This window comes from Rissa tridactyla, chromosome 8 (genome assembly GCF_028500815.1).
Source record: "Rissa tridactyla isolate bRisTri1 chromosome 8, bRisTri1.patW.cur.20221130, whole genome shotgun sequence".
In the NCBI taxonomy this organism is placed as follows: Eukaryota; Metazoa; Chordata; class Aves; order Charadriiformes; family Laridae; genus Rissa; species Rissa tridactyla.
Genome location: NC_071473.1, coordinates 4,994,495 through 5,015,297, shown reverse-complemented (window position 1 = coordinate 5,015,297; position 20,803 = coordinate 4,994,495). Strand labels below are relative to the sequence as shown.

General features: G+C 44.5%; 2 protein-coding genes across 3 annotated transcripts in view; one reads left to right on the top strand and one right to left on the bottom strand.

The window, feature by feature from the left end:
* Positions 1-860: 860 nt before the first annotated feature.
* Positions 861-17,643, bottom strand: LOC128913487 (uncharacterized). Its single transcript, XM_054211138.1, has 4 exons — positions 17,198-17,643; positions 11,193-11,348; positions 9,742-9,838; positions 861-5,229 (listed from the first exon to the last, which is right to left on the bottom strand). Exons 1-4 carry the CDS (start codon positions 17,554-17,556, stop codon positions 5,116-5,118), a joined length of 726 nt encoding a protein of 241 aa, XP_054067113.1. The 5' UTR covers positions 17,557-17,643; the 3' UTR covers positions 861-5,115.
* The window catches only part of DHRS7B (dehydrogenase/reductase 7B), a 13,525-nt gene continuing 10,240 nt past the window's right edge, over positions 17,519-20,803 (top strand). The window contains exon 1 of one of the 2 annotated variants that reach the window (XM_054211134.1): positions 17,519-17,574. In XM_054211134.1, coding sequence (XP_054067109.1) covers positions 17,522-17,574 — 53 coding nt within the window. In that variant the 5' untranslated portion in view covers positions 17,519-17,521. Of the gene's footprint in view, positions 17,575-18,049; positions 19,628-20,803 lie in introns of those variants that run through there. The other variant, XM_054211135.1, reaches the window with a different exon arrangement.

Genomic DNA, 20,803 nt, shown 5'->3' with positions numbered 1-20,803 from the left:
ATAACGGTGGAGTGAGGCAGGAGGACAGGAATTCTGCCATGATTTGTGAAAAGAGAGGCAGGAGGCTTTGCAGAGGCTAGGTCCTTAACGAAAGCCCTGCAAGGACTGTGCAACAAGAAAGGTAGTGGTTAACTACCACTGTGTTATTTTATCAATCCGTGTTTCAATATGTGCTATTTACATTCCTTCTCAGGAGCTGTAACCTTGAAGTCTTCACCTGGCAGACGTTTATGAGGCCCTGTCCAGCTCCCTGGCTGACTGCTGCAACTTGCAGAACTCAATTGCAACTATCACCTGAGGACAGAATCACTTTCCGTTTTATTTAGAGGTGCTGCCATTTTAGACATAAAGCAGGGTATCTGGTAGTATAAGAGAAGTTTTTTCATGATTCGTGTATAACCATAAGGTTTGGTGGCAAAGTGAGTAGGGAATACACGGCTAGGGAAAGACCTGAGTTTATACCCTCAGGCTGTGAAGCAGCAGCAGGCCACGCCGTCCTGCCAGTGGTGCCGTGTGCCACATGGGTGACCTCCTGTAATGGTAACACGGATCGTTCCGTCTGTCTGCTTCATATTGCTTGTCAGCCTCTCTGCAAAATCCCTCTTCCATACAGTTTGGGGATTACAGCTCCAGCAACAAAACTAGAATTGCCCCACAGGAGAAAAAAAAAAAGATGCCAAGAGACCTTTGCCTTCAACAGGAAAGGTCCCGATTATCCCGCTGTTTACACAAACTGGCAGAGACTGCTCGTTGCACCGCCAGAGAAGCAGTTTCAGAAGATTCCGTGTGAAATGTGGAGCGAGGCTATACCCTCTCTTTGACCCTGCATAATCATTAGACCTATTAAGTCATCACAGCGAGCGTGCAGCCTACACCTCTACTTGAAAAGGTAACAAGAGCTGGTGCTGTACATACTTCCCACATGTTAACCTGTCCCCCTCGGACACATCTTTACCCGTGACTCCAGAGCACAATGCTGCCAGCCACAGTCACTCGCGCCTTGCAGCTCTGACACCACCCACTCACCCTAATGCATCAGAGACACTATGAACCACAACAGGACTTCTAAGCCCTTGTCCTTTCTGTGTGAGCAGACCCCTGCACATACGTGACACCTTCCTGATGCTAACGAATACAGTTTAATGACCCCAGTGTTGAGCATTTCCCACATCAGGGAACGGCTGGATGTCTTGCTAAGACAGTCATTCCCCGCAGTCCGAATGGCTCTTTTATAAACACAAGAAACAGTATGAATCAATTAAGCTACATTTTCTCCCATGCTTGGGACAAGCTCCCTGATGATACCTACATAGCTTCCTCATTCCTTTGAACCCCTGATTAGAACCTTTTGCTTGCAGAGCGGGCAAGGAAGCTGAGGCTCACTAAACTACTTACATATCAATACCAATGTCTACCTGATGATTACCCTGAACTCTGCTGCTCTCAAAATCTCCCTCTTATTTTGTTCTAGCTCCTAAGCTTTTTTTTTGTTTTTGCCTTTGTCCAATGAGGATCAGTGGGGGTTATTAGGTATTATAATAAATGGTAATAACTGAGCTAAAGTGAAACCTTCATAGATCTGAGAAGGCTCTCCCAATGTTAAAAAACAGCCTCATGCGTTTGGCAATGATCCTTTTCTACTTCCACTAAGCCAATGTTAATATTCCTTATTGACTTCAGTTGTAACAGAACTGTACTCTAAATGCCACACGCTTGTCCTATCTTCACAAAGACAATACCAAAGAAACTTCTTATGTGCCATGATCAGCCATACTCTCTAATATCACTCTGATTTTAACACCAAATCTACAGCACACATGTTCAAAAGAGTGTTTCACCTCAGAAATGTCCAAAACCGTTTTTAATAACCTTGATCTTAACATCTACCAGATCTTTATCAATGAAAAACCGGCAGGAAAGCATGGATCTTTTACATTTACTAATCAAACAACTCTTTTATCTTCTCAAAAGAAATGTACATAAGTCACAATCGTGTTCTGACATCTTCTGCTAAAATTGAGAAGTAACACAAACAAGTTCTCTTGTATTTTTCTTATCCAGATACAAAAAGGGCCATCAAAGGAAGCTACCGATTAGTTTTAATTCAGAAGCCAGTTTTCAGACAGACCCTGGTCTCTGACAATCTGCCTTTCCTCTGTAGCCTTAAAATTAGCTCGTCATCCACGCCTAGTTTCCATCACCATGAATCAAAACAGGACATTAGCTGTGATCATTTGGAAACAAGATATATGTTGGAAAAGCACACTGACTGGTAGAAATTATCTATATGTGATATTATCTCTGTGTGTCACTATGTGTCTCTGTCATCCCAGCAAAAGCAGTGCAAATTCCTTTCTTCCTAAATATGCCGCAAGAGCTCTGGTTTGCATGTTTGTATAAGATGCAAAATAGTTTTCTAGAGAAAAGTTGCAAAACGTGCATGAGGCTACGTGCTGAGATGCTGAGGGGAAGCAAATCAAGTAATATACCAGACAGCATGGATATCAGTGATATCTGGCAAACTAAAACTTTATGGTCAGGCATTTGCTAATCCTACCCATAGCCTGCCTTGCCAATAGCAAACCAGAGCAAGGGGTGGTGTCTTTGTTCCTACCATTGTCCCACTTTCTTAGCCCATGTCACCACCAAAGACATCCAGTCTCTTCCTAGGTACTCAGAAAAGATTCACCACCTTCTTCCTTTCCCTAAACTTTCTCACTACGGGCTTCCACAGGGAATCTGGAAACTGATTGCTAGACGCTGCTGTTAAAGTAGTATTTTTGTATTTGGCTTTCTTGTGGCACTCGAGGCATCTCAGCTTCAGAATATGGCCCATTTCATTCATTATTAGCCAAATGGACTCAAGTTCCAAGGGTCTGGGTGCCCTGATATCCGTAGCAGGGCAAAAGTATAAACACATTGACCTTCAGGAGAACGAACCATTGTTTCCAAAAGCAGTAGGCATAGAGAGCCACCCTCTGTCCTGTGAAAGCCACCTAAATATCCCTCAGAATAGATGGAAGTTAAAGATCACCAGCATTTAGTTCAATGTGGATAGAACTCAATGAGATGGGTGATTAATGGCCTAACAGCACTTAGTATTTATTCTATGTGATCTCAGTATCTTCCAGTTAAACAACCCCCCCGATATTACTACAGTCTGAAACCAAGTAGAGAGTTATTCTTATTCTGCAACAACCTACTGTTACTAATCTCGGGCTTTTCTCCATGGCTACCACATAAAAACAGGAGATAAAGATAAAAGACAGAATTTCTGCCAATGAAATTTCAGTCCATCTCTCTAAAAAAATAGGATACCAAAAAGACAATACATGTGTTCAAAGCCCTGCAGATTCTGAAATCTTCATGGAGATTTCTCTGCCACTCTTGCAGACTTCCCATATTTACTCAGTGTAGGGTGTGGTGGTGTTTGTCTTCTGCAGAAATAACACCGTGAGTTTATGAACACAATTGTTTTCTTTTAAGAAACACCTGCGTTTGTTAGTGTTTCCCTCTCAAATAAACATTACCTTTGGAAAAATACTAATTCTTCTCTCTGGCCATTTCAAGAACAATTACAACACTTAACTCTTCCTGCTCCCTGAGGTTTCATGGCCCATCCACTGCTGAGGACGTGAGAAGCATTCTTTGCAACGCGAGGAATGCACATGCAGGACACCCATCCTTGACCAAACCTGCTATCAATGGGAGCTGAGCCCCACTGTCACCCCCCAAAGGCAGGAATGCAGAAATTCAAAGATCAGCTCTTAGGGGACATTTCCAAGGTAAGGATATTCCTTTCCGTTTCCCCACGATTTTCCTGGCATTTATTCTCCATAAAGGGGAGTCTTCATTAAGCCAGAAATCCAACCGGAGGTTCTCACTGTCAATGAATCATTTTAGAACCAGCGCGAAAATCCGCTTTAAAATAATGCAGAAAAAATAGCTCTTGAGATTTTTTGAGGTCAGCTCCTGACTTGGGGAGCTTGAGGCAACCTCTGGAAGGGGACATTGTCATTAAAGCCTTTGTTCTCCATCTTGTGAAGACACCAGAGTCTTTCCTGTGAAGTATAAAAACTTCAGACTCTACAAACACTTGTGATTGTTCCAGCCCACACAGTAAAGGTGACACAGCAGCACAGAGCAGCAGTCAAAACAAAACAGGAGTGGAAAATAGCGACAATATTTTGTCACATAGTAATTGTCAAATCAGGGCCTGCTTGCTACACACACACACACGAGAGTTTACAAGTTTGCTGGTGTTTAATTTACTCTTGGGCATAGCTTGGGAACGCTTCTAGAATAAAACCTTTTGGTGCAGCAGATAGCTTGGGATTTGCCTCTGGGGGCAGAAAACAGTTTTAATCCCTCCCATGTCTCTTAGAGGAATTTTTAATTTTAAAACATTGATAATTATGCTAATTAGAGCTTACCCCCAAATGACAATGGAATATAAATGTTGATAGTAGCTAAAACATACTGCAAATGTGCAGCAAACGCTTCCTCCAGAGAGCCATCTACTATGTTACATGATAGCTCAGCTGGGAAGAAGGAGAGTTCTTCACATGGAAAAGCGAAGTAACCGTATCCTCGATCCATGTCATCCCAAGGTGGCACTTCTAGAATTTGCTGGATAGCCATGAATCAACTGCTACTTTATCACTTGGGAATGCTTTTCCACATGATATGTGTTAACATGTCCAATTTAGTTCCCAGGTAAACACGAACCTTTCCCTTAGACTGAAGACCCTGGCTCCAAAAATGAATTTGAAGGGGCTATTGAGGAGCTTGCATTGCTTGCTGGTTTGAAACTCAAGGACTGAATAGCTTGCAAAGTTCTTAATTCTCCACATGCTTGGTAGAACTGAAAAAGGAACTCAGGAATACGTTACCATAAAGTAGCACTCCTCAAGTGTTATCCAGCTTCTGGTAGAGCAATCAAAGCAGGCTCCTAAGTAGGCACTCCTCCATATCAAGAGGAGAGAAGCACGGCTTGGGTATTCTGTGGTAGGATTGTGGAAGCCTTTTTGGCTTCCCCTGGACCCAGGTCTCCAGATACGAACCTCATTTCATCTTCTAGTAAGAGACACAGAGAAGTCAGCCTGTGTGCACGTGTTATGCCCAGTTATGGTGTCTTGTTCTCATCACAAAGATTCTGTTTGCTCCTGCCAGCACAAGGACTCTCCATGCAAAAACCAATACATAATACATGTAGATTCCAAAAAGATTCTGTAGATACAAAAAGATTCCTCAGTACCTCTCTCGCATTTTTTCTAAAGAAGACAAATTCTCCCACCATCTTAACAGGAAAGAACTTACAGAACAACTTCGCTTACCAAAACCCACATGGAAAAAATTTTAAAACCCTAAACAGAACACTTTTAACATTTTAAAATTATGCTATATTTAAATCTTTAGTGATTTTTTTTTCCGCTAGCTCAAGCCTTTTTTTTTTTTTCATCTAAGCATTATGAGCTTCCATCCAAGTAGTACTGCCGTTACTTAATCCAAAGCCTTTAAAGCACATCAGGTTCTATGTCTGACCGCAGAGCTTAAACCTCCGGAGATATCATAGATAGAGTGTGTTGCATGACTCTGCCTGAAGCTGATTGCCTTTAGTTCCCAATAAAGTTCATCTGAGATACTTCAGACACCTCGCAGCCTGTAGGACAAACTACTGACCTTGCTGCAAAAATGAATTGGTTGTGTACTCCCAGTTACACCAGCTTCTCTAAAACAAAGGTTTTGTTTTGAGCCCAATCCATTGGTAAATAGGTGCCAGATTAGAGGTCTCCACATGGCTCAGTCCTATACAGGGGACAGACTGGCTGCTTAAATCCACAATATTCAATGACAAAGGGTTAGTTCAGCTGCACAGGTCCTGCCAGAAGGATGCTTGTTAGTCCAAGGAGTACAAAGACAGGTGGATTACAATGGATTGAGTTGACTTAGAATTTTGTAATCGACTCCTGAAGTTTTCCCTTGGAATAATGGATCCTTGTATAGCTAATTTAAACCTACTGACAATAAGCTTCCTTGTCATTGTGATCTTTTGCAGACCTCTTCAAAGTACTGCACAGAATTCCAAGGGTTCACGGCCCATAGGTTGAAAAGTCCTGGAAAAACAGAACGCCTCCGCTTATTTTTCTGGAGATCGTTTGTTAGATTTCCCATCAGCAGTCATAGGATGAAATCTTGGCCCCAGTTGAACTCAACAGGAATTTTGCCACTGACTTAAATGGAGCTAAAATGTCACTCCTGCTATTTGTCAAGTCAATTACATCCAGACAATACTTTAACATCTGGCTTCAACCGAACACACAGAAAAGTTCCCTCCCTTAGTCTCCGAAGACAACACAAGACGTTGGCTATCTCAGTAAAAATGAAAAATTAGTTCTTGGCAAGCTGCTTGTAAGAAAGAGTGGATCCATCCAGTGACACTATCGTAACCAAATCCTCATTCTTTAGCATATCATGATTGGCAATAGCATCAATGGAGTTTCTGTGAAGAATGTCAAAAGCACCCATCTACTGTTGAAAGTCATTCTGTTGTAAAAACTTTGCTTATAACAACAGATCTGTCCTGGTCTGTGGTTTCCCACAGACATGGGGGGGTTTTCACCCAATTCATCTTCTGTTTCCCAAGCCACTGGAAGGTCCCTCACTAGGTTAGACAGCCGCCGGTCTATTGAAACCCCTCTCTGAGTATGGTGATCAAAGGTAAGGCTGAAGGAGAATTGGTTATAGAAGGACAACTGATGTGAGCTGTCTTCCCTCTCTAAAAACCCAGCTGAGACAAGGCGTTATTGTTTTATTGCAAAATATTCAGTCTAGGTCAACCACAAGTGGGGTACATCTTTTCATGGCAGAAAAGAATAAAGCTATAGAGTTATTTGATCAGTGGTGACAAAAAAAAAAAATCTATTTGAATGGGAAGAATCATCGGATGATATCTGGAAGAAAAGGGATGTATGAAGAGAAGGGCTTTTATGCTCAAGGTAGACAAGGATCTGCACACTACTGTTCCCTGCTCCGAGTACTGGTGAGTTACCGTTCTGCACACCTGTGCAAAACCAGCTTCCTTCCATCTCAGTCCATCCCCTGGGAAGCAAAACCAAAATCAGTCTCCAGTATCTGATGAGCCTTAATTCCCAGCACTTAAATAATTAGCTTCTCAAATGTACGAAAACAACTCTCATTTTCTGGATTAATGAAGGAAGCTGGGTTCCACTGAGCAAAGCTATTATGGAGCTGCTAATGCACGGTTTGATTTCATCGCCTGCCACTAAACACAGAGCGATGTGGGCTCCTGGGAGAGCAAGAATACAAGAAGAGCAACGCTGGAGGGTTAAAGTGGAAGGCAGCAGGGGAAACCCTAGCAACACTTTGTGGCTTTATGCAGGGGGAGGGCTGGGTTTGTTTGCGCGTCTGCTGAGTTTCATCTGGGTTTGTGAAGATCCCATATAACCCAAAAGAAAGCTAAAGCTCAGGGAGATCCTAAGGGGCGGAGAGTTAATCACAGACCAGGCAAAGGCAGTTTCTGAAGCAGGGTAACAGAAACGTAACACACACAGAAGCCTAAACTTTAGGTAGCCTTGCAGCAGCCTCTGCCCAGGCTCTGTAGCTGGAGCAGCAGAGAATGGCAAAGAGCTGGAGTGCAATGTCTTTCGCAGCTGGAATGCTACAGTGGTACTGGAACGTACTTGTCCTCCCTGTTCATTTGGCGTACGAGTTGATCGGAAACTGGTTGCAAAGAGTCAATCTCTTTCTTGCCTCATCTTGGCAGGTACAGGCATAGAAACTCTTCAAAACAAACTTCTGTTCTTTCTTTTCTATCTAGGCACAGGACTGGTGATTTCATTTCTAACTGGATGGAGAAGAGACTGAGAAAACGTCCCAAAAGACTGCAAAGGCTGCTTTGCTCTGCCCTGGGAGATTTAATCCTAGGCCATATTATATGAACAACTCAACAGTATTAGAACCGTTCCCTTCCCCTCTCTGCATCACTATTTTGCTGCCTTGCCCCAGATTCTACTTTTTGACACAGACAGAACCAAAAACCCACGCTGAACCTCTCTTTGTGGTACATCAAATGGGGAACTGAGAATAACTAGGAAATCGGGACTTTTGGGCTGTAACTACAACTATTCAACAAATGCAAAGTCACGCAACTTCTCAGACAAGGGGAGATGGAAAGGCCTAGAGTGTTGATTTCCTTATATTCTTCAACCATCAAAAAGCCCTTCAGTATGGGTCATTAGTACATCCAAATTAGTGAACCTGCAGTTCTGGATGTGGATTTGAGGCTAAATAGCTTCTTACACTGAAGTTCTTGTAACTGCAGTACTGTCAATATGCCCTCAAGCACAGAACATCTGTCACACCCTGCAAAACAAAACAAACCAAAACTTTTGACCTCTGTAAGAAAAGCGTGAAACTGTAATGGAAGCCCTGGGTTAATAAAGAAACCTTGGTGCAGACATGCAGCCGGAGTTGAGAAATTAATGAGGAAATCAGTGGAACTGTGATGGTTCATGCAGCAAAGTTTGTGCTTCGTAACTCGCCTTTGGAGAAAGGGACCAAGGAGACTAAGGACCCACAGATGCTCAAGAACCTCAGCACCGTCCCTAAACAGGGGGAGTTTTCTAGAGGCGGCCATTCAAAATTAAGCATCTTTGACAATGCAGAGATGCTGCTTCTTATGTCAGGGCTTGTTGGACCACTGACTTCAGAGGAGCTACACCCCATGTAATTTAGCTGAAGCAATCAGGAAATAATTATGTACAGTGGAGAGTTAAAAGATGGTGATTAGACTGTATAAATAAATAACTGAAGTGACTAAAAAAGTCCACCCAAAGCCTACTTTTGGAGCGCAGTTTAATGTAAATGAATCACTTAATGGACAATGCAACAATCATCTGTTCAGCTTCTATTCATTATCAAAAACAATACAAAAGGATTGGCAGGGAATAGCCATGTGCCAGAGGGAGCCCTTTAGGAAATACCACAGAATCTGGACTGGGTTTTGTCTGTTCTTCTATTGTGTTCTGACAATGCTCCCCTAATGAATGTAAAACGTCATTTCAGTTGTCCCTTCACACCAACCCCCCAAAAAAAACCCCAACAAACCCAAATCGGTAGTAATCTTGGCCTTTCAGAATGAACTGAAATGCTTGTTCATGTTAGGAAGACTTCCACACATCACGTGTCAGTTTTGCCAAGGTCTAAGAGGCTGAGGATGTCTGGTCTCAGGCAGCCCGGGAAATCCCACAGTAGGTGATGAGGCAAAATCCTTTGATTTGTGCAAAAACCCATGAAGTTATAAAGAAATCATCACCCATCTTTGAGACTTCAAATGCGAATTCAGTAGTTCAGTGAGTCGGATGGTCACATCTTTTGTTACTCAATTTGAAATGACACTAACCTCATTCTAAGAAATAAGTTATTTTTCAGGAGGATGTATTTGTACCGATCATGCCCAGCATTACCTCAGGAGCTATCTGCAGGAAAGTGTAGATAATGGGAATCCCCATTAGTGATCTGTGGAGGTAAACATGCCAGGTAGAGACCTATCCTAGAAGAAACAGAGGCTAAGACAGTATCAAGCACTAAAATACCGTCATTATGCTTCAGAGCTGACGATCCGCTGACCTTCACATCTCTTAGAGTTACTGGTTTGGAACATCCAAAAGTTCAAACTTGATGGTGTAGCAGGTACCCGTAGGGTTACCCTTTTCTTACCCGGTTCCATGGCTCACTCCTACGTCGCTGCTGCAACTTCAGCTCCTGCAACATTGCTGGTTCAACTCTTTGCGGCCCCGCAGCGTAAGCCAAATCACTGAGACATTCCGAGTTAAGAAAAAAAGGCAACAATGATACACAAAAGAGAAAAGAGTGGGGCTGATAAGCAGGCTTTGCTGCTGAGAAAAAGGCATGTGGAATGTCACCCAGATTTGGCTTCTCAAGGTTGTCTCTGAGGTTGTTTTATTTTGTCTTAAACAAAACCTCTGCAGCAACTTCTGCAGCCAGGGATTATTTTTGTCATATCCAGTGATGACAGAATATGTGGGTTTCTAGTTAACACTATCTAAAATCTGAGATAGAAATGCACACTTCATAAAATCTTGCTACTAGCTCAGTCTTCCAAATAAAATAGACAGAGATGGCATCAAACCCCCTTGGGCTTACGCTTGCAAAATCTCCACTAAGTTAGCTGCATAGCTTGGCTTGCAATTTGGGACTTTTACTCACAGAATGTATTCAGAATGCCACCGAAGGTGGGACTCGAGGGGAAGCCTGCCAGCCCATACTGGGACCATTTATGATATTACTATTTCCAGCTTCTTCCCGTCTTTCAGCTGGAGAGTGTTACTGTCAAAGCAGAGGCTGCAAAATGGGTGGCATGTCTTCTCCATGGCCACTGCAGTGCAGTGCTTGGAATGTTAATGCAACCTGAAATAGCCGGCAGCTGAGATTAATACGTTGGGCTGAGGATGGTGAACGCACTGTCCAGCCTGTCACCTCGGGGACTGGTCAGAGACCCCTGAGAGCGGGCTGGGGCAGCGACACCGAAAATCAGTTCTCCTGGAACTGCTAGAGCTCTTTGGGAGACACCCAACACCAGCTCTTTGGGAGACACCCTCTTTTGGGAGACACCACTACAGCGGTAGTTGAGTTGAAGACACTCAATTCCTAGTACCCACGAGGCAGAGCTGCCGCGTAGAGTCATGAAAACGGGTGGTTGTAATAGAGCAGGAATCCCGAATGTTGCCTTTTGACTAAATATTTTTACCACTGGACAAGGTTTGGGCAGGGAGGGACAACTACTCAGCTTCTGATAAACAATAGTTCATTTCGTAAGACCATTGCCACCATTTGCACTAATTGACACTTTTTTTTTTTTTTTTAATAGCAATCCATGTTAAAAGACAAAAGATCTCAAGTATCCTTTTGGAAGGAAAAAAAAAACCCTGATTATGTTAACAACCGGTGTATTAAAGGCGTCGTCCTAATATTGGGATACACTGAGAAGAAACCAACATAATTAACCCCTTTTGTTTAACAAACTTCCCCTAAAACAGCCCCAAAAATGTATTCAGTAAAATTCTGCTCCTTCCTGCTCTGGTAAAGAATTTTTTTTTTGTTAGTCCCTCGAGTGGTTGCTTAAGTCAGGTCTCACTGTAATTACATACCTCACAGCGGTGTGGGGAGACTTAATTAAGAGAGTCACTGTAGGTGTGTTGTCAGACAGATACAGCCTAGTCCTGTCGGAGGAGGCACTAGGATCCAGCTGCAGCGGGCATGGCGAAGGAGGACAATTAAAGTTTGCAGAGGGTTTTGAGATCTTCCTGCAAAAAAAAACAAAAAACAAAAAAACCCAAAAAACCCAGCACAGACACACCCAGCAGCCTTTATTCAAAGCCCCTCGACTCCATCATCAGGGAGCCTGTGGTTTTAAAAATCTCGCTCTGTACTCACCAGGAGACGCTCTGCCACGCCGCAAGATTTCATAGTCTCCCCCCCACACACACACACTCCCCCCTCCCCGCTCCTTCAAAAAGTGTGACTCACCAGTTTCAAACGGTGACATTTCATTCCCAAACTATTCCGGGAGCAGCTGGCTCCATAACACATGGGGATGTGGGGAAAAGGGAGGAGGGAGGGAAGAGCCAGATTGCAAAACCAAAACCACTCGTCCTCTCCCCCACACAGGTAGGTTGCTTTTAAATTTCAGAATCACATAATTTGGGACACGCTGGCAAATTCCATCAATAAAACAAGCATGCTTCAGAAAAAAAAAATAAATAATCTGCACGCGCCAGTGATGCAATTCCCTCTCAGCCAGGAGGGACTGGGAGAGGGGTTTGCTCTCCAGATCCAACAGACGTGAGGAAATGCACTGTCCCCACTTCTCGCTCTCCTTACGAGTTTGAACCCCGCAGTTCTGGGCTGCTCCTTCAAACGGCTTCTCTGTGCCGCAAGACCCAGGGTTTAGTCATCAGCAATATCTTACTAACGATGAACAAATGTATGTGCGGTGGGAAGATGAGGACGGGGGAATGACAAAGAAATCACTGTCAGCTCCCAGTCCCGAGAGGAGTTTTGTGTCACACTGCAGTTTAGCACAGCATCGTGTCCCTGCTGTGGGGACGTCACTGCCATCGGCATGACATGCAGCACGTGAGGACAGGGCTGCTGCGGGAACCGGCCTTGTGGGCTTGTCAGCGCACACACGGAACTGCTGTCATTGGTGCCATGCCAGAGGCATAATCTCTCCTGGCCTCGGACTATAAATCTGTACACGGCTGACTGGCGTCATAGCAGCGATCCAGCCCCATTCATTAATGTTTGTAAAATTCCACGGGGGAGGGAGCCGTGAGTGATGTAACCTCGCGCCCTCCCCGGTGGTGGGACTGTCCGGATGCAGGGCTGCAGTGTGCGCGGCGGCCTGGCAGGGAGGAGCGGGCACCGCGGGCTACAGGTAGCCCTGCGAGGGCAGGAATGTGAACAAACGTCATGGCTGCAGGCGAGAGACAGAGGAGCCACAGCCTCGGGACAGACTGGGAAGGGGCCGGCACAGGACGGTTACCGTCTGCGTGTGCCGGACTGCGGTGCTGGGGGCCATCTGCCCGATTTGCCCTGCACACACCGACACGAACGATGACAGCACACCACACACCCCGCTGTGCCTCATGCTCTACGAGCTAATAACTGGTCCCCGTGCATGTCGGCACAGGAAATGTTTGATTACGATTTCATTCATCTCCTCTGCTGCCTTTATAACAGGGAAGGCTGTTCTTGGGGGCTTCCTCTACCCTGCACTGGCAGATTCAAGCCTTCTCCTGTTCTTTACCTGGGGAAGCCTTGCTGAAATCAGCGCTCATTCAAGGAAGAGGAGGCTGGCTCGCTGCGTGGTACTGGCATGCAGCAGCAATGACCTTGGCTAGGTAACCATCTCCTGAATACAAAGATGGATATAAACACAGCAATTCCCTTTTTGAAAAAAGAAACAACCAACCAATCTTCGGCTAAGGTAGGGAAAAGCAGTGGTTTGTTAAATAAATGCCTCTGTCAGAGCTGGATTTTTTTTTCCCCAGCTTCCCTAAATGCCCTTCACCAGCAGAGAGGGGGAGGGGACCCGCTCTTTGAAGCCTTTTCCTTATGGGAATAGAAAACACGGAAAGAATTCAATTCTCTGCCACAGCCCAGCAGCACTGATACACGCTTCAAAAACCAAAGCCCAGCAGACAAGCTGGCTGGTGGGTGCGGGTGGCTTGGAGCCTGTGTTACCACCAGATTAGCCTTGCTCAATATCCAGCATCATTAAGTGTTCCCCGTAGTGTTAAAGCACAGAAAGAAGAGGGGAAAGAATGGAGACTGGGGAAGAAAAAAATTAGGAAGTTCTGTGCAGAAAAAGAACTGCCGTTATTCAACTCTTTGATCAAAAGCACCATCTAGTGAAGAAAAGGATCACTGCAGCTGGCATTGCTCTCGGGCAGCTGCATCAGCGACAAATGGAATTTGACTTTCACCACAGGTTTGCCTACTAAAAAAACCAAATCTCACCATATGCACAGCCCGCGCTCTATCTGAGCAAACAAGAACATGTCCAAAAATTGCTACCCTCTATGTAAATATTTCTCCAGTGGAAATGCCTTCTCCTCCTCCCATCATCTCAACCACCCTGAAACCCGCAGGGAACGAGGCACCGCAGAAGAGAATGATTTCCATGTTATAATTTGGGAGCTAAGGAAAAGAAAAGGTAAGTGACCGGTCCAAGGTCATGCAGGAAACCAGAGGCAGATCCGGGAATAGAGATCAGCCACCCTGGACGGAGGGATGCCTGAACAATAGCACAGCCTCTCCCTCTGTTGTCATTTAACTCTTTCCTAACCCACCAAAACGCAGAGGAGGGGTGAGATATACGCTTCTCTGCATATGTGCCTGCTGCCTTACAGCTCTTGGGGGCCCAGCCCTCAGACCTTACCTGCTTTTACCACTCTAAAAGAAAGAGGGAAGGCAGGAGGGAAAGACGGGGTTGGATATCCCGAGATCAGCAAAGCTGCAGGTAGGAGATATTTCTATACACCCGGCCTGAGCTGTCCACTCAGCAATTAAAGCAATGAAATGGTACCTCAGCTCTGTCATGTCTCCATTTCTGTGCGTGACAAAACATCACTGGCTCCCCTGGAGGCGTTCAACCTGGTTAAAACGGTTGTGGTGTATGTTTGAGGATCTTTAGCTGCAGGAGAAGAGGATATTGCTCCCTCTTCCCTGGCTTTTGGATTAGCTGCAAAGATCAGGAATTTGCAGCATGATAATACATCAGAAATGCAGTCTCACTGAGCCTACACTGTTTTCATACTGAGCTTGGAAAATGCTGCAGTGCGGGGTCTGGAGAAGACAGTAATTATAAAAAACTGGAACCAAGCCTCCTACAAACTAAAAAAAAAAAAAAAAAAAAAAAAAAAGACCTGGGTGCTGCAAAAACCTGTGAGTGCAGTGAACTGAACCTAGGGCAAAATTCTGCCAGCAAGAAGAGCTGAGAGACTGGTGTCCAGCAAGAGTTCCCCCAAAAGGTGTTTGATGTCCTCAAGTCTGAGCCCAGTTCCAAACCAGAACGGTAGCTGGCACAAAAATGAGGACCATCTTCTCGGGTCCGCTGCCTGGAAGGGTCACAGACGACTGATCTGCACAGAGCTGCAGGGGCAAAGAATGGAAAAAGCTCCAAGAAGCCGAAGCCCTTCTTTCTCTATTTTCTACCTTAGATCCTGTTTCTTCCCCTAACACCCAAGTCTGTTTTCATTCACTCCTACAAAGCAAATCTATGCAAGCAGGGAGGGGAGGGGGAGAGTCTGCCCTCTTGCATCAGAGGCCGAGACAAGAAAAATCTTTAATCATGCCTCAGCACTTTGAACATTTACATTTTCCAGCCAAAGGCACAGTGAAATTTGGAGCTTTCAGTTCAAACTAGTTCAAGGATGTTTTCCCTGGGTAAGGTTTTTGTTACCCTATGGGGATCTCTGCACAGATCTTCGCTTGTCGTGTAAGCAACCAAAGCTTTTCTTTAAGAGAGAAGCTACATTTATACCCCTTGGAAAAAGGTGACAAATAAGAGTGTGGAAGAACTAGAGCACAAAATTGCTGCCCTAGAGAATAGGGTTAAAAGGCTCTAGATTTGCATTCAGTGATGCCTGCAGTAAAGCAGATGTCACCAAACACGACTGCAAACAGTTCTTTCAGTTCGGAGGTATTTTCCCCCGTCAAAAAAGAGCTCCTACATTTCAGGAGGGCAGTGACAGAACAGCAGGATGTTTGTCACGGAAGTAAAATGCTAAAAGCATTCCAGCCCTTTGCAGCTCTGGCTTGACACAGTGAGAAAGAAAAGAGCAGACCGAGTGCTAATAAAAACAACAGGCATAGCTTTAGAAGACTATACCAACATTCACCAGTCAGGCCTGTATGGTCTCTAAAACAAACGTCCTTGATTCAGGATAGACTCCCCTCTAATGTTTCTGAGAAGAAAGGCATAAGTAAGTCACCCAACTGCCATGCAACGTGTGAATCAGCAGGTTTAAATCAACACTGAATTTGTTGCTAATTACACTAGGTTAAGCTAAGAAAAACAGAATCCCAATCAAAGCAACAAAGTCGAGCCTTAGTTCAATGAATTTCCTTCTCTAATTGGGACTCCAGTCTAGCCCTTTGCTATATGACTCGCTACTCGAGCAATCACTGCAGGGCACTTGGTTTCAAACAACTTCACCAGCACCTGCCAGTCTGGTGACAGACTATTCCCTGTTAAAATAAACAAGCTGGCAGATAGCAGGTAAACGACCACAGGAGCTTGGACAGAGCTCTCAAGCAACTACTGCCCTGTAAGAAAGAGAAGGCATTAGGCTACATCTCATCCTGCCCTGCTTTGGTGGGAAAGATGATCTGAAATGCCTTGTCCAGCTCCAATTTTCAGAAGACCGAACTGACTACAGCTTCCCAGTAAAGTTGCCATGACATAAATCACCTTCTTCTGTTTTTTATTTTTCAGTATCATTTGTGTAAATATAATTGATTCTTTCCTTTAATTTCATATTGGTCCTAAAGCCAAAACCAGCCATTACCATTACACCTTTCAGAATGTGATTTTTATAGGAAGATCCTGAATTCTTTTCTCCTTTTTCCTGAAATATTGATCCCTTACTAATGGCAAACTTATTGAAATGAATTAACAGTTTCAGTGTATTTTTCCTTATTATAAGAGAGGAGCAGAACACTCTTATCATAAAAACTTATGATAAAACTGTCTTTCAAATAGCTGACGTAAAAAGCTATTGCTTATCTCGCTGCTGTTCACAGAGAAGAGACATCTGGGATTAACTGCTTTTGTCTCTGGATAATGCTAACGTATTTCCAACTGCCTCCAGAAATGTATCTTTTGCTCACGCACACCATAACAAATAGGTGGGAAAGATCCCTGTCCTGGGATGAAGCTGTGCACCCTTTTCTTCCTGAGGGTGAAAGCTTCTTACACCAAGTCCATTTGGACTTTGGGATCAGTGGGGCCCTAGGTTTCCAAAGGCCTGGTCAGGTTTGTGCTACCACCTGGCCAGCTCTAAAGCCTGTTTTCAGTGCCATTGCCTCAACAAGGAGATTTAAAGCTACAGAACCTGTAGCACATTCAGGCCCCATTTCATCACAGACAAACTGAAATGTTTCCATACCACCACTGCAGTCTGTGAGCATCACTGCAAACAGCTCATTTAAAAACAGAGAAATAAGATTTTCCCCAACCATGGCTTTGAAAGGCACTCTGCAGAAATGCCTCTTTGTCTCCTTGTACAGGAATTTGGCATCCATTCTTCCTCACAGTCACGTATTGCACAGTCTCACTGCAAGCAGTTTCTCCATCTTCAACTTTCAGGCAGAAATGTCAAAGAAACGAAGAGAATATAGGTCAGTCCACATAAAATAATGACCATTTCAAACGGGTCCATTCCAAGCTCGTCAAAGACCCTGTTCGGAGGTCAAATCGGTAATTACAGAAGACTCCCCCAAAACAAGCCACAGATACAGCCCACCCAGCTCTGCTGCTTCCAAACAGCCAAATTTCTACGTCTTGAGTCTGACGGTAAAAATAAGCCCCAGGTGCAGAGGTTTGGCAAAGCCAACCTGCACCCACCAACCCGTTTTTCCCCCTTACCCATATCCTGGCCCTCCCTTGCCCCAGGGACGGAGCTCGGGCGCTCCCCGCCCGCGCCGGCAAACCCCACCGAGCAGCTGGGCCGGAGGCGACCCTGGGAGGAAGCAGGGGATAAGCAACGCCCGTGGGGAGAGCCGGAGCCCCGCTCCCCGGGTGACACCCCTGAGCCCTGGAGCTGCCGCGGGCGGAACGGGCCCCGCGCCTCGGCCCAACGGGTAGGCCAGAACACCCGCAGGGGCACTTCCGGTTGGCGTGGCGGAGGAGCCGTCTGTCATTGGGCGCGCTGGCGGAAGTCCCGCCTCTCCCCGGCGGCGCCTCAGGCGCATGCGCAGCCTGGCGGCACTTCCGGCGGTGGTCATGGTGACAGCGGTAGCCAGGTAGGGCCCGGTCTCCCCCCGTAGGGCCTCCCGCTCTGCTTGGTCCCGGTCCCGGCCCCTTCCCGGCGGGGAGGCAGCCCCTCAGTAGCGAGCGGGGCTGCTGTCAGCCCGCTGTCACCCTGCGGCCTTGCCCACCTCCGCCCGCCGATACCTCCCCGGGGAACCCACCGGGAGGTGCCCCGGGGGCTGCGGGTGCGCTCCTCCGGGGGATGGACGGCTGGCAGACGTGCGAGGCTGGGCGAACCTGGCCTTATACATGCGCAGGGAAACGCTGTGCTCTCGAGTGCATAGTTCATCACTGCACAGCTATTAAATATATATCTACATAACAGATCAGGGCGGGGAGAGACGCTAGGCCAAGTTTTATTCTCACTACGTTTTAGGTGATTCTTGATTTGGTAAATGCCTGCGAAATACGTTTTAATTTTCTAATTATGCCACTTTTACTTACCTTTGTTTGTGTCACAAACACACCAATAGAGGATTTTTGAGGTGAGGGTTTGAAATGAAGCTTATAACTCGAATAAAAGTGGCAGGAAGATTTATGAGAAGATGGTTTCTCAAGTCCAGTCTGTTTTTTATGTGCTAGAAACATTCTCCCCTCCTCGTACTATAGGGCGAGGTGGTTGTTTTGCATAACAATTATGTAAAAACATAAGCAGGATGCCGGTTGAATGACTACTGAAATACAGCAGATGTTGCTTCAAGTAATGCTCGCGAGATGGTAGCTTGTTCAAACTGCACTAGAAAAAGTCAATTCAAAATATTACAACTGATACTTACCCACCCCTCAGCAAACCTAAATAATTGTTCATTGTTGCCAGCTACTTAGAATGAGACCTACCAGCTACTGGTGCGTAGCACTTCCATGGCACTCTTCATAATACCAGTTGCCATAATTTGTTTTGAGAATTCCAGTTGGGTTATTGTATTCCTGCTCCTGAACCCCTTCTCTGTTCAAAATGGTTGTAGTGTAGTGAGGAGCTCTGTCTCCGTGTTCCTTCTTAGGAGTTTTACTGGTTTCTGATGACCGCAGTGTATTTTTTACGTTATTTACTGGTGATAAAGTTTGGAATGGAAGCTGATTATGTAAGCACATAAGTGCACACTGGCATTTCAGTAATTCAGTTGTTTGAATTAATGTAATCACTGTCTTTTCTCATTGGGTTTTGAATGAGTTTTTTGAAGTTGTACTTAACCATTTATGGGGATCTTGTGCATCAGAGAAATTGTCAGCAACTTTTCCATTGGCTTATATTAAATCACTGATTTAACAGGCAATGCTATATGACTTTTTTTTTTTCCCCTGGCTTAGATGCCTGTAAGTTTGATTTCAGTTTCTTTCCAAAGCAGTTGGGTCAGTAAAACTGTTTAGCTGATATAAAATGCAAGTAATGCTCATTTTTCTCCTGTCAAACATGGCTTATAAGGGATTTAGTGAATTTCACCTGCTGGAGGGAATGCCCATTTCCCCAGTAAATGCCGGGTTTTGATGCAGAGTGTGATGAGAAACTCATCTGTCCGTTCAGTTGTGCTCAACGTTCTCAAGAATCCAAAGGGAAGAATTTAAAAGTTTATTTTCTTTTAATTAGCATCATATCCGTTTTAGAGTGTGCTCTATAAAATCAGCATATGCCCCAAAACTAATTACAGTAATAGGGATTGCAGATGATTAATAAATTGCCTTTTTTTTTTTCTTCCCCATCTAGAGCGTGGACAGACTGGTATTGGTCTTTATGGATGTTCTGTATTCAATACTAGAAATTATCTGCTTAGTACTAGAAATAACCAGGGGGTCATTGTAAATTTTGTATCATTTTGAATTCACCTCTATCTTTTTAATCTGGGGGTTAAATTACCCCCACGTTTCAAAGGTCACAGACTGTATTCCTGAGGTTTGCTTTTAGAGGCTGTTCTTGGCTGTGCTAGCATTGGACAGAGCGCATTTGCTTGGACTGCTGCCATTTCCAAATTTAAGTCAGGTCTGTCCTGTTAAAAGACCGGAGGGAGACACCGTCTCACAGAGTCACTGGCAAGTCAGTTCTTTTCAAAGGTAGGATATTGTGCTTTCTTCAGACTAAAGTTGGTAGCTAATCAAACTTAAAGCTGCTGTGCTTCTGGACAAGGGCTTCTTTAGAAAAAAAATATTTTTTTTTCCTTCCTTTTATCCCTCCACCTTTTAAATAACACCTTTTGATTTCTGAAAATAGCCTCCCAGTTGCTGCCATTTGTCATGTAAAGGACATTGTGATTCTAAGTGGCTGAAGCTAAAGGAGAATAGGTGTTGTTTAGGGAAACTATCACCCTTTTAGTTTCTTTTAGGACTTGATCTCATCTTTGCTGCCTTTAGTGCACTCTTGACCTTATTAACAAGATCCTTGTTCCTTCAGAAATCATTGTCCTGGCTTTTATGGGATAACATCCAGTTTTATTTTAAAGAGCATTTTTTTTTTGTTTTTACTGGATTTCTGTGATTTATTTTATGGTAAGCCTTTCAAAAAGCTTCCAATCATCTGTATTTGCTTACATTATCAGTGTTCTTATTTCTGCTGTCTAATAACTGGCATGTTCCAATCCTGCCTTTTGGGATGGAAAACTCAGAATTACAGGACCTTATTTGAACCAATTATGAGCAGTGGCTTCTCTCCTGCCAATAACCTAGTGTCATAAACATCATCTGTTAAGAATTAATAACACTTTTTTTTGGCATGAATACTCACATTTGTGAACAAAGGTGACAGTGGGGTCTCAGACCTTTGAGCAGGTCTGAGGATAACCAGTTCATCTTGAACTAAGTGTGGAAACCCAGGTGTTCCCTGCCCTCCCCCATGTTTTTAATGTGACATGGCATTATCTGTCCTGAGATGTCTTCAGCTACTTCAGAGTGTCACCTATCTTAAGTTGGGTTTTATGCTTTTTATCTTCTCTTCCCAGCCTTTGTCTTGCAACTTAGCATTTATGTTGATGTGAATCAAGTCTTTTTTTTCTTTTTATTTTTCTATGATCTATCTTATTCTCCTTCAGATGGCAGCAGTTTTTTCCTCTGGCTTTTGCAGCAAGTAACCCTAATGCTGAACAGAATATAACTTCTTTAGGTTGCAGCAATTCTTTCCTTTGGTCTTTCCACCAAATAACCCCAAAAACTGAACAGAACTTAACTGCCACCCTGTTGCGTCAGTAGCCTGGCACTAAGGTCTGTAAGATGGATATTGTTGAACATACTGCAGTG

Bases quoted from the DNA above. Each gene is read 5' to 3' on its own strand.
- LOC128913487 (XM_054211138.1), bottom strand. From the start codon at position 17,556: ATGACCACCGCCGGAAGTGCCGCCAGGCTGCGCATGCGCCTGAGGCGC. The intron at 11,349-17,197 runs GTAAGGGGGAAA...TTTTTTTTGCAG, and splicing joins AAGGGAGGGCCAGGATATGG to GAAGATCTCAAAACCCTCTG. The intron at 5,230-9,741 runs GTAAGAAAAGGG...TTGTATCTACAG, and splicing joins GGAGTGAGCCATGGAACCGG to AATCTTTTTGGAATCTACAT.